A 25,814-nucleotide genomic window follows, 5' to 3' on the forward strand; every position below is an offset into this window, starting at 1 on the left:
TCGAGTTTGATCTAAAGCTATAGGACAAATACCACATTCATCAGCTACTTGATACTAAATCTTTAAAACTTTTGGAAGGAAAATTTAAGACTTTAGGGTAGAAATTCCCCCATAACATATCTGGATGAACACTATTATAAATATGTTTGCAGCTATATTATAAATCTATACGCAGTTGGCGGGCAGACGCCAAGGAAATAAGTCTAAAATACATTATGAGATAATTAGTGAAGTCTAATTGTAATTTTTGAACAATTATTTCTGGTGTCAGGCCCATTCACAGAACTTTATTTCAGGAGGGGTTCAAATTTAGTATGAGAATAAATTATAACAACATTTGTAAAATCGCGCAAAAATAGGACTAAATTTATAGGAAAACGAAGATTTCGGTTGGGACTCCAGGAGTTCCTGCGGTCCCTGGGTTGAGGTCCCTGCGTACGTGGTACATCCCAGTCTGGTGTGCAAGAATATATTCAGTTCCATATTTGTAATCAGTATTCATATACTGTATTAACAAGAAATGATAAAACATTCCTTCCTACGCCATATGAGCAAAGTTACCTTGCAATGTTGGAAAGCGCGTCATTGACCATGACATTCTATAAAAGTTCAGCTCTATGAGCTGGCAACGCTGTTTAATTGGTTATTGTAACAAATGAGTGTTGCTGCGTAAAATGTAAATACCTGAAGAACAAGGCTGTTTATATTTCGCTGTTTCCAAAACAGTGACTCAAAGACGCACTTCAAAACAAAGCGAGAAGACAAGAGCAACGCTTTCGTGTTAGGGTATGGTATAAACATTTGCATTAAATTTCGTATTTCGACCTGCGAAATGGCTGGACGGTGCATAAGGTGTCGCCTATTCAGAGACAATTCTCAATATCGTAAGTTAACAATAATTTGATTTTATTAATTATCGCAATGTTATTACATATTAATTTATTATTCAATTAGGCGTAGGTGGTTTTATATGTGTTGCTAAACTAAATTGACACTCGAAGAAAAAATGTATGGATATACTGTACGAACGTGTATAACTTCACGAATACATAGGATTCTTCATGAAGACATTATCCAGTTACACTGCCTATTTATCCCTCGTAAACATAACTTATCAATTAATATTTCTTTTTATATATCTCCGTGCATAGTAATTCTTTGTTGTGTGTTTGAGAATGGGCCCAGGACAGTGTATTAATTTCAAAAATAGTCAAAACTGAGTAGTAAGGTGGTGATATCCTCTCTGATTTCACTTCTGACATTTATCATTCATTAAATTAAATGAAAGGCATGAAAAGGGAAGTACAAATAGTATACTTTTCCTATTCTGACCAAGGATTTGTAAGTGTAAAGTCAGAACGTATTATTTAGAATCAAAAGATTTGTGGTTTACTTTACTTGACCATGATTACAGAAGAAATTCTCTACTGCTAATGGAAGAATTGTTGGGTAAACATTACAGTACACACAGCTGCGCATCGATAAGTAGGATCGTTTTAAAAGGGTATGGTCATGACCCTCGAAAGTGAGAAGGCCGTGGTATGGTAGAGTGGGATCGGGTTAGCCTAGGATTTGGTATTTTGTTAATCGAGTGTAATTTCTTGTGTCTGCGTAAGGATACCGGGTGGAGCGGCCATTGTAGAATTTACCCGAAACGTATAATAATTTTCTGTGAACTATGTACCGAAACTAAAATTTAAGTGTATAATATATTCCTTAAAAAAATAAATATATACAAAAAATGAACCTAATACGACACAAAACGTATTTTTTATAATGAAAAAAATCCGAATGCGTGGTATAATATAAAAATTTAAATACTTGCACAATGAGAATCTAACAGTAAGTAGTCTTTCGGAGAATAATGTTGCTGTATGGTGTGTGTACCACTTACACCACATTCAAAAGGTGTATTCATTAGTGTATGATAGAAATTACAGTTCTTGCAGTGGTGTGAACAGCAAGTTGTGTTACCTAAATCGAAGACACCTAAACCTAAAGTCAAATTATTTAAAATTTGACCAATTTCTATTTACTTCTTTTCTACCTTGATGTGCGTTTTTAATCCATCACTGACAGTTTTTTTTTTTTTTTTTCGTTGTGGAAAATATGAAGTTCACGATTTATTTTCTAGATAATTAGGTTATATCGATTTCTGTCGAATGGAGAAATTAGTCCTAGTATATAAATTATGTCTTGGTGCCAAATAATCAATTTTGGTTGTAAAAAGTTTAAAATTACAGCTTCCTTAAACTTTGCTCCCATTGACTTTATTATAGATCGTTTCAGCGTCCGTAGTTAATTAGGGTTGCAGGTCGGAGTGCCATATTTGAAGTACATTCTAAACCGAACTAACTAAATGTACGGGCTTAAATATTAAATTAACCACATTCATTATCTGTGCCATTTATAGATCTTATTTGTTGTACTTAGTTCTTAGTCGTTACAAAGATTATAATTGTTTATTTGTTGTAAGCATTCACCGAAATAACGAGAATAATACCATAAAAATAATACGTATCTTGCACATTGAAGTTTGAGCTTCAAAATCAACAAAGATTTTGATTCTATATACTTTGCTACCGGGATATATATAGCTTGTCTTCAAATGGCTTATCATATTTTAGGCTCATTCCACGTCAAATCACCCAGGTCATGTCCCCCCACCAATTCAGATTTTAATGAATCTTCGTGTACTTGTTAACACTTTTTCTTCCGAAATCCTAATAATTTGTGAGAAGTACGAGACCAAAGTTTCAGAATTTCAGGCATCCCGGTCGTTCTCGAGGCCATCTAATATTTCGTAGAGCTTAATACAAAAATTCATATCTCAGTATCTAAGCAGTGTATCACTTGGAAATTTGTACCCGAGGTTAATGTAAGTCTGTAGAGCTAATAAAAATACACCATCAAGATTGCTGTACATTAAGGGTGAAAAATGCACTCTTGCACTTCAAAATAGTTAATTTTTTGTGTAAATTTCTAATTTTACATAATGCGCATTATCGCTGCGAGGCGGACCAATTACCTTGCCGCTCTTTTTTTAAAAATTGAAATAGGGTATGTTCTAAGAGACTGTAAAATAAAATTAGTGTTTTTTTTTGAATGCTTTGGATAGTAATTCTCGTGTAACCCTTCAAGGCGAACGCGCCAGCTTTTCGTGTCATCTGTAAACAGGGTTTGAAAAAACCGGGCTTTTTTGAAAAAGCCCAACCCACTTGGGCCCATATGGGTTTTTTCGGGTATTTTCGGGTTTAATTGGTTTTTTTCGGGTTTAATCGGGTTTTTTCGAAATATTTCAATGTCTTTGGAGTAAACGTGTTAAAATGTGATTTATATTTCGAGATTATCATTGACACAACTTGCAACAATTTTATACTCACTGGTGTTTTGAAAAAAATGGCCGCCATTTTGAAATTTTACATTCGATCGCCGAGAAAATCTATACAGCAAATTTAGCGTATCTCGTGCATCCACCGTCAAAATTTCAACTTAAAAGATTGAAAACTGCGCTTCGTAGCGTGGATACTCGCTGGTTTGAAAAAATGGCAGCCATTTTGATATTTTACGTTGGTATGCCGCCAAAATCTATGCAGGAGAAGGTATCTCGTGCTTGTACTGTGAAAATTTTGGACGAAAGTAGTACCATGTAGTGTGTGTGGTAGAGGCAGACAAACGAATTGAGCTGATTTTGTGTTTAACGTCCCTTTCAGTAGCGAGGCTATATGAGACGGGACCTACTGATTAACGTGGAATCCGAACCACATGAGCTCCCTCCGAGAAGCAAACCCGGGTCCCACGCCGAAAACGCGTACACTAACCGCATAGCCATGAAGGAGCTCGGCAGACAAACGAACAAATGTAGATGAAGTCATCCAGAAGCCTGACTGATGTTCGCCAAATATGAATACCAAAAGGGGTCTATTAATTTAAAACAAAGATACAATTCATGTTATATGAAATAAATAAGCTTTAAAATGTCTTATATGAAATTAACATCTTCCAGCGTAAATAAACCTGCCATATTTTCTCCATGAGAATATGGGACAGCTCAGATTCCCCCTCCCCCTCAACTTTCCAACACAATGCAATGAACTGTAGTCTGATTATGAACAAAAGTATAATAGGCCGCGGTGGCTCAGTGGTAGAGCGTTCACCTCTAGTGCATGGGGTTCCTAGTTCGATCCCAGCTCGCGCCAAGTGAGCTTTGTGGTAGACAAACATCTTGTGCGTGGGTTTTCTCGGGATTCTCACGTTTCCTCCCACTTTCTTCATTCCGTCATTTCATTCATTTCTCATCATCACCGTCACCTTGAGCATAGCAGAGATAACCGTGAGATTAAAACTAAAAGATTTCATTTCATTTTTTTTTTCCAAGAATATAATAGGCGAAAGTTCACTAAGCAGCAGCTGCTTTTCTCTGTTCGTACCCTGCAATTAATTGTACAGAGTGAAGATGCCTAAAAACTTCAGATGTACTATAAAAATGCTTTACAGGAAAACAATATGCAAATTATTTAAATCAATGGTACAATCTACCTTCAATATTCTTCGCGCGTTTAGCAATATTTATTTACATGGCTGTATTTGCCAAAATTACGTTCGTCAGTTTAATCTGATGAAAAGCTGATTTTTCTCCTTGTGTCGTGTGTAATTGTCAGGACCAGATTTACACTTTTCTAAAACTTGGACCAAAGCACAATTCTGTGCCCCTAGCCTCTGAAAAAGATTATAATTCTTGTCAACTTATCTAATGTGTTGCTGGAGAAAAAGTCAGTCATCTTCCCTGTGTTTGTAAATGTAGAAACACTCAAAGCCATCTTTTTTTTTTTTTTTTTTTTTTTTAATGTTCCGGAGAATATCTGAGTTTCCATCATGTGCAATGGAAAAAGTGGAGTGGATTTTGAGTTTAACGTCCCGTTCAGCAGCGAGGCTATATGAGACGTGGACCTACTGATTAACGTGGAATCCGAACCACATGAGCTCCCGCCGGGAATCAAACCCGGGTCTCCCATGCCATAGGCGCATGCTAACCGCTTAGCCACGAATGAGCTCTGCAATGAAAAAAGTAGCATTGCAAATTTTGCTCGCTATCAAGTCGAACAGGGTGGTGTAATAACATCCTCGAAACTGTTACATGCAACAGCGTACTGTTCATTCACTAATTACAGGATCCCCAGCCAATGTCAGAATTTCTTGTTTTTCATTTTTCGAATAAGGTGATATTGATAGCAGAAATGAAACGGAGTTAAAATACGGGACATTTCCCTGTCCCGATTAAATTTACGGGAACGCGGGACAATCGGGCCCGAACACGGGACTGTCCCGCTTTTTACGGGACGTATGGCAGGCTTAAGCGTAAAATAAATGGTTTTATTTGTTGAAATATTCATTTCCGATCCTTCTGCGTTTAATTCGGGAATTCCCCGAGCATTTCTTTCACGGCGTGTACGTCAAAACTTCCACTAGTACGGAAATTTGAACTCAGCACTTGAAATAGTAAGCGTTACATAGTCTTCGGAATCCCGAGCATTAAGCTTTTTAAATTTGACAAGAATATTTACGCTATTGCTGGTGTTGATTCTACAGAATGCTTATTTGAAGAGTAGCAACAAACAACTGAACTAAACTGTTATTGTTGGAAAATCAAATTTTAGTTGAAGAAACTTGAGTTTTACATTAAAGGTAAGAAATAATACTAACAGTTTTACTAATGTATTTACATATGTACTATTAGTACCGGCACCTATGACCTTAAACCCGTCAAACGTATGAGTGATAATGTCCCTCGGTGTCGCCAAGTCGACGAGCACACTATTCACGGAAAATATTTTCTAAAATACAAAATTGCTTATTTTACTTCAAATAGGCTATAAGCAAAATCCATACATTAATTTGTTCTATAACTATCTCTAACTAAGGTAAGTTTTTTTTTTTTTTTAATTCATTTAGTGTATTCAGAACTTTATAAAGATCTTATGCTGAATGTTGTTGTACACCTTAACGTAAAAGCCTCTAATTCGCCCAAGGAAAGTCTAAAATCTAATAAAAATCACTTTCAATGTGATCGCCTTAGTTGTACCAATAATATACTAACAAATAGCTCTAAAACCCAGGTGGGTTTTAAAGTGGGTTTTTTCAGGTGGGTCCAACCCGAAAAAACCCACCGGGTTTTTTCGGGCTGGGCCCACTTGGGCAAACCCTGTCTGTAAAGTGTTATTGGCAAGGTATTGGCACTTTATTGCTCTATTCACTCACATAGGTCTCAAGTAATCACTAAATATACGTGTTGTTTGTATTGAAATGTGTGGGGTTGAGAGAAGCGGGATAACCAGACTAGAAACATTCATTCTCAAAATTTTGTTTTTTTTTTCCGAACTTAATATAATCAAAGTGAATTTAATGTTAAAATTGAATTAATTTTCCAAATCTACAGTCCATTATCTTTCAAATAAAGTAGAAATGAAGGTTATATAACAGTCAAGGGGAAGCCAGTGCCAGATAAAAGTCCTGCTAACCAAACTTAACCTAACCGTACAAGCTTTTAGTCATAATGCAAATTTTTGTATAACTTGAAGAGTATACATTTATTTAATATATTTGTTGATATATGTATCTATAGTGTCAAAGATCTTAAATATACAGGGTGTCTCAAAAGTCCCCTGACATAGGGTAACTGTTATTATGATAGTTACAACAAAATGTAAGAGGAAAAACAGTTTCCAAATATGATGTTTTCAATCTAAAGTGAAGGATTTTTTTAAAATCGGACTAGCCGTTTCGGCTGTGCACTCTTTATGCGCCCAATGTTAAACAAAAATGCAACGTTGCCATTGATTCCTTCGCTTTACATTGAAAACATCATATTTAGAGACGATTTTCCCTCTTACATTTTGTTGTAACTCTGATAATAACCGGTGCCCTTTGTCAGGGGACTTTTGCGACATCCTGTACACAAGGACAAATGTTCGTTTTATGAGCACGCGAATAAAATACTTTCTCCATCTGAAGTTCTAAACTCACTGTTATTTTTAGAGTTATTGTGTAGCTTTCAGTATTTGAGACGAAGTGAGATTGACCGAATTTGCAACTGTGGGAGGGAAGTAAATTTCATTTCTTCATCTCAGAACTTTTAGCTGTGAACGTACACGATGCATAATAAACTATCAAATCTAATGCAGGACTAGTTACGGATTGAAAATCGTTTAGTTAACGCGAACATGCAAGTTGTGTCTTGAACTACCAAGCTGACGTGAAAAAATCTTGTATGAGCAATGCGAGTAGGAACATGTCTAATCTTGCCTGATTCTGCATTGTGGCCGTATAGTAACTTATTCATTTCGGTTTCAGTTGTGTTTCTGTGCAGATGTTTATGTCGTGTTGAGTGCTTAAGACAATACTTATTGGGGTTGCTGCAAGATAGTGTTCATCCTGTCAAGTGATAATTTGGCCTACAACGATGTCGCAAAGTGAATTAGAACAGTGCAGTGTAGGAATGGAAACTAAAAGTGAATGCCACAAAAACAACTATACACGGGTGGTCAAATTGTATTGTATTATCAGTGTATCCGAGAAAGAATTGTTATCCCAAAGGAGTGGAATCAGTTCTGATTTGTTAACTAGTGTTTGTGAACATCATAAAACATATTACTTGAAGAAGTATGAACATTATCAGACAAGTTGTTTTGATCCATTTAATTGCCGCCAAAAACCAATCACTAAGACTTTGCGAAAAGTAAGTGTTGATTTTGCTAATGAAATTAATAAAAACATTGACTCTGTAAAGGCTATTCCTGGACAAAAGATACGCGGTAATTGCAGAAACAAACTTGGGATTTCCTTTGAATGCAAAGACGTGGGTGGATTTAGTGACCTCACCTCTAAAGTTCCATGCCATTCCGTCACACAGCAAGCCTGCATATGCTAAAAGAAAGCTTGACTCAGCAAGTTCTGCTCTGAAAAGTAAAATAAGCAGTTGTGCGAAAAGAGCTTGTCTCTAATCAAGATTCTTGTAAAATTTCAAAATATGTGAAACAAAAGGCTCATGATATGGATAAACTTCTTGATTTAATAAAGGCTAAACTCCAAGGTAAAATCACTAGAAGACAAAAAGTATAACTGTTAACTTCAGTGCCCTCATCTTGGAGCAGGAAACAGATTGTCGTTGATTTTAACGTGAGTGAATATGCCATCCGGCAAGCAAGGGAAGTTCTGAAGTATGGAGGAATTTTAGCTATTCCTGAATTGAGAAAGGGAAAGCAGCTGAGTGAAGATACAATTCAAATAGTAAAGAATTTCTAGGTAGATGATGAATATTCCAGAATTCTACCTGGAAAACAAGTGAGTATTTCAAAAAATGTACACATGGAGAAGCGATTATTACTTGGGAATTTAAAAGAATTATACTCCTCATTTAAACATCAACTGGTGTGTATTAGCAGGTTCTACTGGGCAGAGCCCTGCACGGGCCGGGCGCGCCCAGTTCGGCCCGGCCCGGCCCGACCCGACCCGTTTCAAGTAATATCAAACTGGACCGGGCCCTAACCGGGCCGGACACATATCGGGCCCAACCGGACCGGCCCGGATACTCTGAAAGACGGTTCGGAAACTAATGTTGTCAGCCTATTTGTTTTTTAAATGTCCTCCACTACCTCTATTTTTGCCGCGTTTGTACGGTCTTACTGTCAGCCTATGTTAATCGTAATGTGTTTGGGAAACTGACTCTTTATTCAAGATTGCGATGTACTGGTAATACTATTACTATTACTACTACTACTACTACTACTTCTACAATTACTACTACGACCACTGCTAATACTACTACTATTATTATTATTATTATTATTATTATTATTATTATTATTATTATTATTTCTACTACTACAACTGCTACGACTTCGCGTCAGAGTTGACATGTCTGGTGGTACCGAATTTACCTTCTAAGTACAGAATAAAACGAAGAAATGCTAGTTATTATGGCCGGTCTGCGTAGAATGTGAACCGTTGCTTGATCTACGAGGGAGAACAGTGGCTCAGTAGAAAAAACACTCACATCTGCGGGTGCAAGAGGTCGTCGGATCAATCCCTGCTCAAGCTATGTGAGCTTTGTTGTGGATAAACATCGTGTGCGTGGGAGTTTCTGGGGTGTTCCCGCTTCCTCCCACTGTTTTCTTTCCACCAATTCATCCCATCATCATCCGTACAGCCTGAGCCGTAGTTTTCTAAAGAACGTATGATAAAGTCAAGTACTTGACCTAGTAAGTAGAATTTGGTACGCTACCATTGGGCCACGGAGGGCAAAACCATGAACTGGCGTGCTCATAAGATCAGTGCAATTTGTAGTAATGTTCAATTAGCAAGGCAAATATCGAATGGTGTTACATGTTCATGTATTGTTTATAGTATGATGCTATAAATATAACAAAATATAATGATCAAATGAATCACCAAATCGCCAGGGTCGATTAGGTGTTCCTGGAACGGTGGCTCAATGGTTGAGCGTTCACCTCTGGTGTATGGGGTCCCTGGTTTGATCCGAGCTCTCGCCAAGTGAACTTTGTGGTGGACAAACACCGTGTGGGGGGTTCGCGGCGTTCTCCTGTTTCCTTCCACTTTATTTATTCCACTATTTCATTTATTTCTCATCACCATCGTCTCCTTTAGGCTAGTTGGCATAACTTGGAACCACCTACCAAGAAGAATAAACTAATGGATTGGGAAGATAGACATTCAGTTTCTGGTGAATTTGATGATCATGTGTCATCATGTGTAAGAGAACTAGATATACTGCAGTGGTGGAAGCAGCAAGAACAAACATTACCAAAATTGTGTAAATTAGCGCGTCAGTATCTCGCAGGGTTGGCTGGTTTAAACCAAGGTTTAAACCAGCTGTTTTTTTTTTTTCAAAAAAAACCAACTGGTTTAAACCAAAAAACAAAAAAAAAAAAATGTTCGTAAAAGTGTAAGTGTTTGTAAAATCTTGATGAACACACATTTGTGGGTTATCACGTTTCACTCCCGTATATTATTCGTATTATATTCAGACCTAAATTCCCCATTCATTACTCAAAAAGATTATACTACAAAAGCAACTATTTTTTATAAGTTTATAAATGTTTATTTTGTGATTTTTTGTAGTTGTTATTATTGTTATGTAATTGCAATCGAAGAAAAATTCTAAATATTGTTTCGTTTCAGTGTTTACTATTGATAAAATACATCGAAAATGCCGTACTTTTTGTGTGTGTGTGTGGGGGGGGTCATACAGACCCTACGAGAGGCATTTAGTGAAATAAGTATCTTTGGTATCTATTTATGTATAAATGAGTCTGAGTCAAAGTGGACTCAAATAATTCGTATTTTTATTCACTTTTCTTATTGATATGCAGATTAAGTCGGTGTATTTCTTTAATTTGGACCAATGAAAGTCGTTGTTAACTAACTTGAACTAAATTAGTTCTTCTGTACTCCGTAGTACTTTAAAATTGTTCATATGTAATTCTGTGTAATGGTTTCACTTGTGCAACTGTTTATCTTTTTGTCCTTCTGAAATGACTCTTGACAGTTATATTAAGAAGCATGTAAAGATCAGTACAACGTATTTTTTAAATCAGGATTCCTTCGTGAGTGAGTCGGCAGACGTATCGCATTTGTGGCCAATTAGTCCTGGTTCCGAGTTCGAATGGAGGACAATTTCTCTCGGATGTAACTCGAGAAGCGGTTTTTATTCCGCTTTAAGCTTATGTGACCCCTTCCAGCATAACCCGGTTGTTGCATAATAACAGCAAGGCGAAACAAACTTATTTCTGTCCATATATGATATGAGTATATAAAGGAAATTATTTAAACCATAAAAACCTGGTTTAAACCAAAAAAACCGGTTTTTTGGTTTTTTGAATAAAAACCATGGTTTTTGCCAACCCTGGTATCTCGTCATCCCTGCTTCTAGTGCGTCTACTGAAAGAGCTTTTAGTACTCAGGAACGGAGAAATGCTTTAAAGCCTGAGACTATTGACTCTGTTTCCGTGCTATTCGATGCGTACAAGGATATACAGTAAAGCGATGTTCATTTTGCACTATTGGTTTCTTATTAAACCTTATATTTTCATTTTCTTAATATCAACTATCCCCTCTATTATATGTGATGTTAAGAGGCATTTTTGATAGCTGATATCTATACATTTTTCATTCAGGGGACTTTTGAGGTATTTTTCGTTCAACAATGATATGTGTGGATTTTGTTCTGATTTACTGCCTCGCATTCCGTCATATAGCTCTGTTATTTACTTGTTACGAACCGTTCCAGAAACACTTCATCGTTCCTGGGGTGTGGGTGATTTATTTGATCATTGTTTTTTGTTATTATTATTGTAGCATCGAATTATAAAGAATACAGGAACATGTAATATGATTTGGAATCTGCCGTGCTAATTGTACATTACTACAAATTGTACTTTGTAACTACTAATCTTATAAATACACCAGTTCATGGTTTCGGCCTCCGTGGTCTAATGGTAGCGGAACAAATTCTAATTAGCAGGTCAAGGACTTGACTTTCTCATATGTTCTTTAGGCAATTACGGCTCAAGACGTATGGTTGATGATGGATGAATTGGTAGAATGAAGACAGTGGACGAAAACGGGCTAATCCAAAAACTCCCACGCTCACGATGTTTGTCCACCACAAAGCTCACATAACACGAGGAGGGATCGATCCGACGACCTCTAGCACCAGATGTGAATGCTTTACCTACTGAGACACCATTGCCCCTCGTCAAGCATCTGTTCACATTCTACGCAGACTGGCCATAATAACTAGTATTTCTTCGATTTTTTCTGTACTTAGATTGTAAAGTATGTACCACCAGACATGTCAACTCTGACGCGAAGTCGTAGCAGTTGTAGTAGTAGAAGTAATAATAATAATAATAATAGCAGTAGCAGTAGTAGTAATAATAAGAGTAGTAGAAGTACAGTACTTTACAGTCTTGAATAAAGAGTTAATTTCCCAAACACATTACGATTAACACAGGCTGCCAACATTAGTTTTCGATCCGTCTTTTACAGTGTTCGGGTCGGGCCGGGCCGTCTTCGGGCCTGGGTTTGCATGGCTCTGCTACTGGGACACATCCCGTGTGCGTGTGTACAATACATCAAAACGTTATTCTCCTACTGCATGCATGTCATATAGAAGAGACATATCAAGACTTGATCCATCATCTGGTTTGTTCTGTGTACAGTCGGGATTGCATGCTGAGGCATTGTTCCGAGTGTCCCTCCAGGGAAAATTTGAGGCAGCTTCTGATTGCAAAATTCGAGGATTTTGATCGTGGGGAGGAAGTAACATATTACCAGTGGGTATCAACGGACAGAATAGAATTGGTGAAAAGTACTGTCACACGACGAGTATAAGACAAATTTGATATGAAAGCTTGAACAGCTTGTGCCACATTCATTTATTTCCAAAGCACAGTCACATTTCTTAAAGGACAGAAAGAAAAATCTTGAGCCAGAGACAGCCGTCGTTCTGATGGGCTTCAGTGAAAATTATTCCTACATAATTCAAGACGAAGTTCAAGGATATCACTGGTCTACTGATTCCTGTACCCTACACCCAGCAGTACTATATACACGTCTTCCTGGATCTGCAGACCTGACTGTTCCTAGTTTGTGTGTGATATCAGATCACTTGGAACACGATGTCGCATTTGTTTATGAGACTCAGAAACAAATAATTCCTTTTCTGAAAGATCAATTTCCATATGTCAAAAATGTAAATTACTTTAGTGATGGATGCGCTGCGCAGCACAAGAATTGTAAAAACATCATGAACTTGTGTTTCCATTATGAGGATTTCTCCTTAAGTGTATCATGGTCATTTTTTGCTACAAGCCATGGTAAATCCCCATGTGATGGTATTGGTGGGACAATTAAACGTCTGCTTACTAAAGAAAGCCTTCAAAGATATTCTGATTTTTTAAATACGCCAGAAAAAGTTTTTACCTTCTGTAGATCTCGCATTGAACATATTAATTTCAGCTTGCTGAAAAAAGAAACTCTCATAGATACACGCAAAAAAACTACAAAATCGTTTTTCTGGTGCAAAAACAATTCCTGGAACACGATCATATCATCAGTTCTCTCCTCTAGGCCAAACCTCGATTGGGGCAAAGCGAATCAGTGCTGATCCAGATTCCAGTTCCATTCTTCTCGAATGAACATCGCGGACATCATCACTAATTTGTATCTTGCATGTGTTTATGATAACCATTGGTTTTTTGGGTTAGCGTTAGGTAAAGATGAAGAGGAAAATGATGTTGAAGTCAAGTTTATGCACCCTTTTGGACCGGCTGTATCCTTTTACTGGCCTTCTGCAGGAAAAGACGACGTGTGCCATGTTCCGATATCCAATATTATTTGTTCTGTGTGCGCCCCCTTTACTAAAGGTACTGGAAGAGTATATTATTTCTCAGATAAGGAGGTTCAGTTTGTGGAGGAAAAATACAGGCTGCGTTTTGCTTAAACGAAGTAGCAAGTTACTTCAATTTCAAATAGTGAAATCCAATCACTGTGATTGGCATATGCTGAGGTAAGAAATTGATTTCATGCACAAGGAGTTTTGCGTATTTCTTTGGTTACAAATTTTGAATTTAATGTAGTGGAAAAGTTCAGTCATTATTTTTATTTCGTTTGGAAGACTAAAATGTAACTGTCGTAAATGTTGATAAAAAGAAGTACGAAATTGAGTTTTGATCTGTACTTTGTATTAATCGTGTTGTTCCTATTTGTAAATTACGTTTATAAAAGTCGTCTTCCCAATCGAAAAATAATCCGGTACTGTCCCCCCTTCCCGGGACTGTCATATAGCCTTCATTTCTACATTATTTGAAAGATAATGGACTGTAGATTTGGAAAAATTAATTCAATTTTAACATTAAATTCATTTGTTTATATTAATAGTTCGGCAAACAGATTTTGTTTTTTTAATCAAATTTCGAAAGTGAATGTTTCTGGCCTGGTTATCTCGCTTCTTTGAACCCACACACACTTCAACACAAACAACACGTATACTTAGTAATTACTTGAGACCTATGTGAGTGAATCGAGCAATGATGTGCGAATACCTTGCTTGCATCAATGGCAATAACACTTTACAGATGACACGAAAAGCTGGCGCGTTCGCCTTGAAGGGTTAAACGAGAATTACTAACCGAAGCATTAAAAAAAAACACTAATTTTATTTTACAGTCTCTTAGAGCATACCTTAAGGTTCAGTTTTAAAAAAAAAGAGCGGCAAGGTAATTGGTCCGCCTCACAGCGATAATGCGCATTATGTAAAATTAGAAATTTACACAAAAAATTAATTATTTTGAAGTGCATTTTTCACCCTTAATGTACAGCAATCTTGATAGTTTTTTTTATTTATTTATTTATTAGCTCTACAGACTTATATAAACTTCGGGTAGAAATTTCCAAGTGATACATTGCGTAGATACTGAGATATGAATTTTTGTATTAAGTTCTACGAAATATTAGATGGCCTCGAGAACTACCTGAAATTCTGAAACTGGTCTCGTATTTCTCACTAACTATTAGGATTTCGGAAGAAAAATTTTAGAGGTCTTCATACCATAGTAGTGTTAACAAGTACATGAAGTTCCATTAAAATCTGAATCGGTGGGTGACATTTCGGATTTTTTCTGGATGATTTGACGTGGAATGAGCCTTTAAGAAGTTGATTACTAACAACAGAGAAAGTTCAAAGTATTGAAGTATATTTTGTAAATTAAAATGAAAGGAAACTGGGAATGAATAAAACTCTTGAGAAATGACATCTTAAATCTAAATTGAAATGAAAGACGGAAAAATACGGAAAATGATCTGGGAAAAATAAAATGTTGTCTAGGCCTGAGAAATCAACGATGTGAATTCACTATCACAAAACTCATAATGCACAACATATCAACAGTTTGTCTCGTTAACGATGTTGTATACGTTAACGATGTTGTCCCTTTTTTTTTTCTTTCTTTATAGCACATTGAGTTAATAGGAGGAATAATTTTCTTATTTTCTTTGAGGTGAACTGGAATTGTAATGATCTTTTCTTCAAGTCTAATTAAAATTATCCATAACAAAATTCAGTTTGACGAAGCAGGGGGCCTTTAAATAGATTTGATGGAAATCAGTAAAATCAAAGCCATCAAATTCCATTTCATCTGAGAGAAAACAGAAAAAAAAAAAAAAATTCATATAAACCAGTGGACTGAAAGATCAAAGATGACACAAGTATTCAGCGCCGTTAATTTTTGATGTATTGATTATAATTAATATAAATATTCAGAAAAAAAGGGACAATGTTTAGCAAAAGGGGTGCAGCTATTTTTTCTAAAAAGTGTTACAATTTCGGTAGTTTTTGTTCACATTAGGTTAGTTTCTGTTAGGTTAGGTTACTTTATGGAAGATTATGTTAACATAGGAGTCCGGCATAATTTTCGAAAAAAATATACAATTTCGCTTATTTCTATTAATATTGTTTTAGTTTAGGATAGTTCAGGTTAGTTTAAGTAAGTTAGTGTAGGTTAGATTAGATTTGGTTAGGTTATATTAGGGCTAATCGCTTGCATCTTCCATTTCTCCTGTAAAATTTTGTATTTTTTACATACTTCTGTATCCTGTCTGCTAAACATTTACCAAAAAAGGGTTGTTGCATAGGAAAAATAGGAATTATTGGTGGGGCAGTAGGACAAAAGTGAATCATGTTTCCAAGATGTCCTTTAAAGATAATTAGGTGGTATTAAAACAAGTAGACTGATTTTTATATAGCTAGGCATTCAAACACAAGTGTACTCAATCAAGATTTAAAAAATCATGATTTTTATTTTTAAAAAATACGGTATTTTTTTTTACTTAAATCTTTTTTTTTTTTTTATTTAAATCAAATTTTTCTCCTCATATAATACAAGTCTCAAACTGAAGGAAACACATTAAGAATTTGTATTAAATGTTAATTGTGCCATATGAGTGAAAGCATTGGAGTTGAATTTTAAAAGCAGTACAGCAACGTTTATCAACATGACACTTTTTTTCACAAAAGTTACTAATATTTGACAGGAACATATTTTTAAAAAATCGGAACTAGCTTGCAGCATGAAATACATATAAAATACGTAAATTTTTGCCTAAAGTTATAAAATCTTAAAAAGAAAAAAAAGCCGGAGAGCGGACCCTTTGCCCCTATAATCTGGGAACAAACAAATAGACGCACACACGAAGGAATTTTCATCTTAAATGTCGTTGTGATTTCCTCGGTGGAATAGTTAATGATTTGAAAACACTATGCTACGAAGAGAAGAAAGCAGGATTCCCCCGTTACTCGTCAAAACGGCATTTTTCCTAGTCATCCTCTGCATGACACTCGTTTTCATACTGTGCTGTACATACATTTGCGTCTCATTGTATTATGGGTAATCGAAATGACAGAACAGAAATTGGATTTTACTTATTTTCACTTTAAAATTAATTTATTTCGGAATTTGATTTAAATTAGCGATTTTTATTTAAAAATCAAGTGATTTAAATCAATCCACTCTGATGGAAATCGATGGACATCTGGTTAATTTGGTCCTATAGCTGTAGAGTGTTGAGCATTTTCCCATGGTTGCTAGTTTTAGCAGGATTTTTTTAAAAATATGATTTTAGTATCTCATGATTATGCATCCTCAGTCGAGGCTAAGGGAGACGGTGATGATGAGATGGGAAAAATGGGAGAACCGTCGAGAAAACCCCACGAACACTGTATTTGTTCACTACAAAGCCCACTTTTGCAGGAGTTAAGATCGAACCAGGAACCCCACGTGCCACAGGTGAGCGCTCTTCCACTTTGCCTCCGCGGCCTATTTTACCAACTTTAGTTTCTTGTGCGTCTTATTTTAATTTTTTGTAGATAATTTTGCCATCATCAGTTCGTGATGCTTGTGGAGAGACTAACTTAGAGGATTCTAACACAGTTGCTGCGTAGAATTGCATTTCTTACCTTGTTTCTTCTACTAATTTAAACTATATTCTTAACACGTGCTAAAGTACTGATAAGTTCTGTTCTTGATTTATAACTATAAAATTCCACTATATATGAAAATCAACAGTACGTATTTTGTAAATTAATTAAACCCTCACTGTTATCAATCTTCCGTTCTACTCGCCATTATGCTTTAGTGTTGCCAATCCCTTATATATGGCTAGTTCCTGTATAATATAGAAAATTGCTAGAAAAGTACATGTTGGGGACAAATCAGAAATATAATTAAATTGTCTTTTTATTCCTAAGCCTAATCGTATTATCTCATTGCTCGTCGAGTGTACCACTATCTTGATTTAGTTTAGATTCCGTAGTTCAGATGAATGATTTGTAGGTGTATCTTTCAATTTGAGACGTAGTCTTATGAAGCATTTATACGTTATGATGTGCTTTGTTGTAAATAAGAGTTTAGGTAAGCCTGATACTGCGAAATCCTTGTCCTAATTATTAAATGGAAAATCAAGCTTTTGCAGGAATTTTCTAAGAAACGTGCCAATAAATTGGAATGACAAAAAGGAACGTAACAACTAGAATTAAAGGAGCAGTTCGACTTTGAAATGCATTTTTTACAAATTATTTCTATTTGTAGAGTTGAAAATTATAAAAGGAATGGTGTTTGTTTTATTGTGATACGTTCAGTCGTTAGGGAGTAACAAGAGGGGAAAAGATTTTGTGATGACGTCATACGTGGTCAAGCAGCGAGAGCAGGCTTCCATACACATTGCCAAGTATTTCGTTTCTGAGAGGTGCGGTGGCACGTTCTAAACTCCGATTTCCTTTCCAGAACTGATTGCAAAGACTTAAAAATGTGATCAGCATGTAGAAAATGATGATATGTGATGATGAGGTGCACAAAAGTTTTTATAATATTATAAAACGTAGTTTTTCCTACAAAGCATAAATTCAGCATTTCACAAAAGAAAATAAATTCCAAAACCAATACCATGTAAATAGAAGGCGGACAAGATTGCCACAACACCTAAGTACTTTTTCTTTAATTGTGCTTTCGTTCCCAAACATAAGTATGTTCACTTTCACGTTTTGTTGCAATTTTTAACGCCAGTCTTATAATTTTCTGCTTCAAGGTATGTACAGGAGCGCGACATATGTGGGAAAAATGAAACAACATTTGTGAAGTTTGGCAGAATACGAAAAATACGTTACCGGTTAAATTTGTTTCATTCGCATCTCTCTCCGCGGAACAACTCGCGTCACCCATTTCATCTTTGTCCCTTGATACAGAAAAATTAAACGAAATCAATGTCCGGAGGAACACTGTCATCGTTACTGATTCCTTCTGCGAGCCGGTATATTTCACACCCCAAATTCACATTGTGTAGCAGTTGTATTTACACTTATTTCTTAAGCAGTACCGTCACAATCATGAGTGACACTATTGCTATTACCTTCTAATGCCTCGTCTCTACTACAACCGTCAATTGCGTCTTGTACCAGGGGTAAAAGTGCGGGGGAACGCGGGTGGACGCCGTCTCCCCAACTCCAGAAAATATGTATGCCCCCCCCCCACCAGTTCCTAAAAAATACGGTGCAATGGGCAAATATGGCAGGGAGACGGCGTGGCGTTATGCTGCTATCTACCGTCCCCCAACCCTTTCAGATCCACTTTTACCCTTGTCTTGTACAATATTTTTACGTTGGTAACTGGACATAGATCGGCGCTTATTCAATGGCTCGGATTCTAAACCTTTGAATAATATACCTGGCATTTTTTCTCAGTTTGCGTGTAAATAATTCTCCTGGCATTATCTTTTCTTTCAGTAAACTTGACTTCTGAAAGTCGGACAAGCATGAGTGTTTTCATTTGGCACAAAATTTTTCCTGTCGATTTTCTTGGTCTTTAATTTATATCGATCTGGTGATTTCTCACGACTTGGAAACGTAACAAAAGATACTTTATGTTCTCAGCTTTAATCGCACGAGAATTAAACTGAAAACAGCATGTGTTAGGCATTTCTGCCTCAATTCACAGATATAGCACGGGCTGTTCTAACACGTGTTTTCTACTTCGCACCAGTTTCAGAAAAAATGTTCCAGGGGAGGGCACACTTAGTATTCGGAGGGGCACATTATTTTCACACAGTACTATTATACACTATGTGATCAAAAGTATCCGGACACCTGGCTGAAAATTACTTACTAGTTCTGGCGCCCTTCATCGGTACTGCTGGAATTTAATATGGTGTTGGCCCACCCTTAGCCTTGATCACAGCTTCCACTCTCGCAGGCATACTTTCAATCAGGTGCTGGAAGATTTCTTGGGGAATGGCAGCCCATTCTTCACGGAGTGCTGAACTGAGGAGAGGTATCGATTTAGGTCGGTGAGGCCTGGTAAGAAGTCGGCGTTCTAAAACATCCCAAAGGTGTTCCATAGGATTTAAGAGTCAGGACTCTGTGCAGGCCAGTCCATTACAGGGATGTTATGGACGTGTAAGCACTCCGCTACAGGCCGTACAGTATGAACAGGTGCTCAATCGTGTTGAAAGATGCAATTGCCATCCCCAAATTGCTCTGCAACAGTGGGAAGCAATAAGGTGCCTAAAACATCAATGTATGCCTGCGCTGTGACAGTGCCACGCAAAACAACAAGGGTTGCAAGGCCCCTTCAAGAAAAAAACGACCACAGCATAACACCACCACCTCCGAATTTTACTGTTGGCACTACACACACTGACAAATGACCGGGCATTCGCCATACCCACACCCTGCCATCGAGTTGCCACATTGTGTACCGTGATTCCTCACTCCACACAACGTTTTTCCACTGTTCAATCCTCCAATGTTTACGCTCCTTACACCAAGCGAGGCGTCGTTTGGCATTTACCTGCGTGATATGTGACTTATGAGCAGCCGCTCGACCATGAAATCCCAGTTTTCTCACCTCACGCCTAATTGTCATAGTACTTGGAGTGAATCCTGATGCAGTTTGGAATTCCTGTGTGATGGTCTGGATAGATGTCTGCCTATTACACTTTACGACCCTCTTCAACTGTTGGTGGTCTCTGTCAGTCAACAGACGAGGTCGGCCTGTAAACTTTTGTGCTGTACGTGTCCCTTCACGTTTCCAATTCACTATCACATCAGACACAGCGGACCTAGGGATGTTTAGGAGTGTGGAAATCTCGCGTACAGACTTCTGACACAAGTGACACCCAATCACCTGACCACGTTCGAAGTCCGTGTGTTCCGCGGAGCGCCCCATTCTGCTTTCTCATGGTGTCTAATGACTACTGAGATCGCTGATAATTAGTAGGTGGCAGTAGGTGGCAGCACAATGCACATAATATGAAAAACGTATGTTTTGGGGGGTGTCCGGATATTTTTGATCACATAATGTATTTATTATATTATAGATGTATTATTTTGGTATCTTCTGGGCGGGACAGGACGTTTGGGCGCCACCATTTGGGCGCGGACGTTTCGGCGCTGCCGTTTGGGCGCGAGGTACATAGTAAAAATCACAATTTACGACATATAAAGTGTGCTAGGCACTGAAAACTAAGCGCGAATCAAGATATGTACATTTCCTACACTTCTATCTTTATCTCACCTCATTTATCTGTATATTTTCTATCTCTATCTTATTTATTCATCTGAATTAAATAGTTTAATGCGTTTGTGGCATTTGTTGCCTAACTTCGTCATGGATTGATTTTTCGTTTGTTCACGATTCTTGTAGTTCTGATCTAATGTTGATCTAATTTTTGTATTATATAAGAAAGCTAGGAAATGAAGAAATCAGACGGTGTTAATAATTTTCTTAATGTTAATTAAAACATATTGATTTAATTTTTGTATTTTTTTAAAAAGTTGATAATTACATACTTATGAATATTAAAATTTGTTTTCTTTCGTATTACGTTTGCCAAACTCTTCTTTTCCGTAAGTCCAATAAAGAACTATCAATAAAAGATTTCCGCGCACTCGAGTTGAGGGAAGTGGCCCCGCGTAGCGTAGTCGCTGACGTCTCGCCTTCGGTGCGAGCGGTCCTGGATTCGATTCCCGGTAGGGGCACTCGGTCGAAAAAGTGTAACACGCTCTTTCAGGCCAACTACCCTGAATGAGGTTTTCCTCATTCACACCAGGCAAATGCCGGGGTGGTACCTAATTTATAGGTCCATGCCGCTTCCTTCCTTCCCCTTCCCCGGATAGTGTGCTCCCTCAAACGTGACGGGCTAAATGGCCTTAGATGCCGAGAGCCCAGAAATCTAAAAATCCTAAATCCTAATCGAGTTGAGGGAAAGATATTTCGCATACAGGGTCTCTAAGACATTGAGTTTAGGAACTGCAGTATGCCGTATTTCTGGTATCACCTTTTTTTTTATTAACATTCCAATATAAAAATCAAAACTTAACACATTTTTTTGCCCCATTGTAAGCATTTAATCTGCATTAAAGAAAGTGGCGAAAGGAAAAAAAAACAGAGAACGATTTCAAAGTGGAAAATAATAGTTAACTGTACATATACAGGTCATTTAGCCACTAGAAATGTGTTTGACATTCATACTTATTGCGTAACTACAGTAGAAGGCCTGCTTTAAATTTTTTAAATGGAATAGGCTCACTATGTATGTAATGCAGTCGATCATATCTAGTCTGGTCTACTTACCTTTGGCTTGATAAGTTATCAAATAAAAAGCACACTTAACTTTGGTTGAAACTTAAATTTACAAAATTTAATTGTTAATTCAGTTTCTAGAATTTTGAAATTCCAGTATTTCTAGTATGTAAAACAAAACCCAGTATAATTCAAGGACTTCCACTACAGTAGACTCCTTGTGATATATTGGTTCCAACTTAGTACTCAGCGCCTAACATAATGACTTTTTAATTTAATTCGCGCCAAAACGTCTGGCGCCCAAATGGCTTCGCGCCCAAACGTCCAGTGCCCAAACGGCGGGGCCCAAAGGTCCGCGCCTAAACGGCGGTGCCCAAACGTCACGTACCGCTTCTGGGGGACACTCTCAGAACTCCGGGAGAGATGCCACCATCAAAAGCATGTCTGGAAGAAACACTGCTTTGCAGAACCCTACGTAATTACTGCTCTCTCTCTACTTTTTTTCTTTTTTTTGTACTAATGCGTTGGAAAAACAACTTACAAAAACGTCCCTCAAGAATTCAACACAAAGCAGGATTGCTAACGAACCCAAAATGCAATCTATTAAATCCACTGCCCCCGAGTGACGTCAGCATTTGCGATTCATCAAGAACAAATGTCTATAGAAGCTAAACGAGACGGCCTATCAAAATTTAAAAAAATACGGGTCTCTTATTTTTTGTTACTCGTTCTATTGCACCAAACTTGTTTTCAACTCGAACTGCTCCTTTAAGGAACTTACGTATATGAGACTCAAAAGACAATGAACTAGGGGTATCAGGCTTATCTAAACACTCATCTACAACAGCCTCTGTATATAGTTACAATAAAGAAATCCTAGTATATATATATATGAAAAGTAAATTACGGAGTATTTAGGTGGATTTGTAGAACAGCGAAATAATGAGAAGTAAAATGAATTTTTCATAACTTATCGATTGGAAATGTGCATAGGCAAATTGCAGTCACATAGCAGCGATAATTTACAGTATTAGTTTGTAATGTTTAGAATAATTTTTGTTTCTGTGGTGTTGAGCATGCGGATTCCTTCAGTTATGTGGTTAGCCTTTATTAATCGATAAATTTTCTTTTTCCTTTTCCAGACGTTATAAGATCTATAAGCAGCAGCTTATTTTCAACATCAGTGAGAAGTTTGGCTTCAAAACCAGCGGGAAAGGGGGATTTGAAGGATTTTGAAGGGTGCAAAAGCGAAAGTTTGATGCAGAAGTTACGGGCGAAGACTCCTATTGGTGAGTAGTTATATTCGTTACTATGGTATTAGTAGTAATAATAACTATTACGTTTCATTGAAATATTACTGATAAGATACATATCAATTAATCAGAAAAAATGCTTACCAAAGCACTCGTATAACAATTTGACGACCAATTGTAATCCTTAGTCCCCATTTCGTAAGAAATGACTGCTTGTAGATTACATATTCTGATTAATTTCCTCCGTTGTCAATGGATCTGGAATTTCCTTGCTAGGTAAAAGGTGTCTGTAAGTTTTATATTTGTGAAATGCTAGGTTGTTAATACCATACCAGTTTATTTAGTTTAAATATTTCACTTAACAAACTGTGAATTTGCGATACTAACTTTACTTTTAACTTATCTGCTAGGTTTGAACATAGTTCTAATGCATAAATATTCAGGTTACTGCACACATGTACTTGATCCAGGGTAGTTCCTACAAGCAACGTGATTTCTTAAGGAACTCGCACATTGACTTGCATCTTTCGAATTTTTATGTGGGTGCTTTGGTGAGATTTTTTTCTGAATGCTTAAAATGTTTAAACATTATCTTTCGATTGTGATTTTGTTTTACGTCCTTATGCAGTACTAAAGTTGAGAAAGCCGGACTTGCTGTTATGTGAGTCGTAGGTGCTTGACTCCTGCAGAGTACGAAACTGTAATCACGTATATCTGCGGTGACTATATTTTGTATTCTTCCTAATTATAATTAATTATTATATTTATTCGTATTATTATTATTCGGAATTACGAAATAATTAATCTTGTATTTTGCCGTATCAGCAAGTGTTTCTTTGCTGAAAATTAAAAAAGAAACTATTAAATAATGTCGTTTCATGACAGTTGAAGTATAATATTTGATCCTGCATAGAATAACATATTTGGTAGGTGGGAGTTCGTTTTATTATTATTATGCATATTATGCAAGTGTAAGAGCATAGACAGCCTTAAATACGAGTCCAATATAGCGTTAAGCATCTTTTGTACATCGAAGATATGCTTGTATGTATGTGCCTGGAATGTTTGGGATTTTAAAATAATCGTGCCTCTTGTCTGTAGGCAGTGTATGATTAAAACATATTTTTGAAATCTCACTTTATTGCTTCAGGGTTGGATACTTGTCTATTTTAGCTAGGACTATACTTTTCCGAAGCACTTGTATCGCACGGCTAGAGAAAATATTGTTTCGGTTATTTAAAAAATAAAGATATATACTGGAAAAGTCTTTTTCCAGTACTCTGAAAACATACCCTTGCGATAAGTTTCTGTACCATTATGCCTCGGTTTGAATTCATGCAATAAAAATACCCGTAAACTAATGTTGCATATACCCGTCCCACACTTCTATAATGACTGGCTGTTGAGGCTGATATTGCGGTTCTATTGCTGCAGTATAGTCTGAGTCAAAGAGAGAGTTGAATGTGGACATTGTGAATTTCGGCAATTATTTCCAAACAAGCTGGTATTTATATAACATCCTAGTCTTTTAAGTTGTTTTCACAAATTTATTGAATTAATTTCTATTTTCAGGAAAGCTTGACGAGATAGAAGAAGCCAAGCACCCTTACCAGGAAAAGGAACCTCTTCCTCCGTGGCCAAACAATACAAATCCTTACACAGGAGAGATTGGGGGGCCACGTGGACCAGAACCTACACGCTATGGTGATTGGGAGAGGAAGGGAAGAGTGTCTGATTTTTGAATTGTCTATGGCGTTTCACAAAAGAGGATTGTCACCTTAGTCAATGCACTTGCAAAATTTTTGGTCGCATACGTTTCCTATATGAATTCTTAGATAGTATTTTTAATATTGCTAAATGTATACTGCCAATAATATTATTCTGCTGTTGAAGTAAGTTTTCAAGGCTTTACGAAATCTACAATTAAATATAGTTGAAGTGTGTGTGTGTGTTTGCGTGAGTTTTTTAAAGTACGTATATTTTTGAAAGCTAAATATTTGAGTCTTGAAAGTCTTTCAGCGAAAGAAATGAAGTAATTGTATAGGTGCTCATATATAAAAGTCTGACAAGTTATGTATAGATCCTCATATATAAATGTGTGACAAGTTAAGATACACTTATTAAAATACAATTTGCGAAATATTAACACATTCCTTGATTGATAATTGTTGGAGTAAAATTTGTAGGAAAGGAGCAGGTGAAGTTTATTCATAAAACATCATGGTAGGTCAAGCTGTTTGAAAATAATAAATTCTGTTTGATGTGCATATAAAAATAAAAATTGTACGACAGATTATCAAAAGCAATGTATAGTTGTTTGAAAGAGCTTAAAAATTTGCTTTTATCGAATAACAACTGCTCAACTTGTAATACGAAGCAGAGAATAATTAGATGAAAATATGACTTGTTAAAGACATCTCACTATTAGAGAAACCTGCGTAAGTTTAGAGTAGTTATCAACAAGTACATTTTCTGAATCAATCAGAAATGGGATACAGTATGAACATCTAAACAGTTTTAGCATTCTCTGTATATATATATCTGTTGATTCTTCTACTAAGTTTTAGATTTATGAAATTCTTGGATGTTCTGCAGTAGCTTGTGTTAATGATTTACACTTTTCTTTCATTTTTTTTTGTGAAGTTTTAATATCGACTTATGAAAATTTTGCATTCGTGAAGACGTAGAACTTGGAGTGTGATGTTCTCTGGTATAGTTTAGATTTTGGCAGGAATGTTAAAAGTTTCTAAAATTCCAATGTTCTTCCTAGTCATTATCTTGCAATATACCTTATGCATTTTTTAAAAGACAATATTTGTTGTCTGTAAATATTAAAAAGTCGTAGAATTAAGTATGTTTGGAAAAAAATATTTTTTTGTATTGGAAAGGATAAATATATTTGTTATTAATA

General features: G+C 36.5%; 1 protein-coding gene across 1 annotated transcript; it reads left to right on the forward strand.

Annotated features, from left to right (window-relative positions):
• The first annotated feature begins 634 nt into the window (after positions 1-634).
• Positions 635-25,814, forward strand: LOC145666506 (succinate dehydrogenase assembly factor 4, mitochondrial-like). Its single transcript, XM_081733777.1, has 3 exons — positions 635-884; positions 22,793-22,939; positions 24,476-25,814. Exons 1-3 carry the CDS (start codon positions 833-835, stop codon positions 24,643-24,645), a joined length of 369 nt encoding a protein of 122 aa, XP_081589903.1. The 5' UTR covers positions 635-832; the 3' UTR covers positions 24,646-25,814.

Source organism: Thermobia domestica, chromosome 12 (genome assembly GCF_964235325.1).
Source record: "Thermobia domestica chromosome 12, izTheDome1.hap1.1, whole genome shotgun sequence".
Classification (NCBI taxonomy): Eukaryota; Metazoa; Arthropoda; class Insecta; order Zygentoma; family Lepismatidae; genus Thermobia; species Thermobia domestica.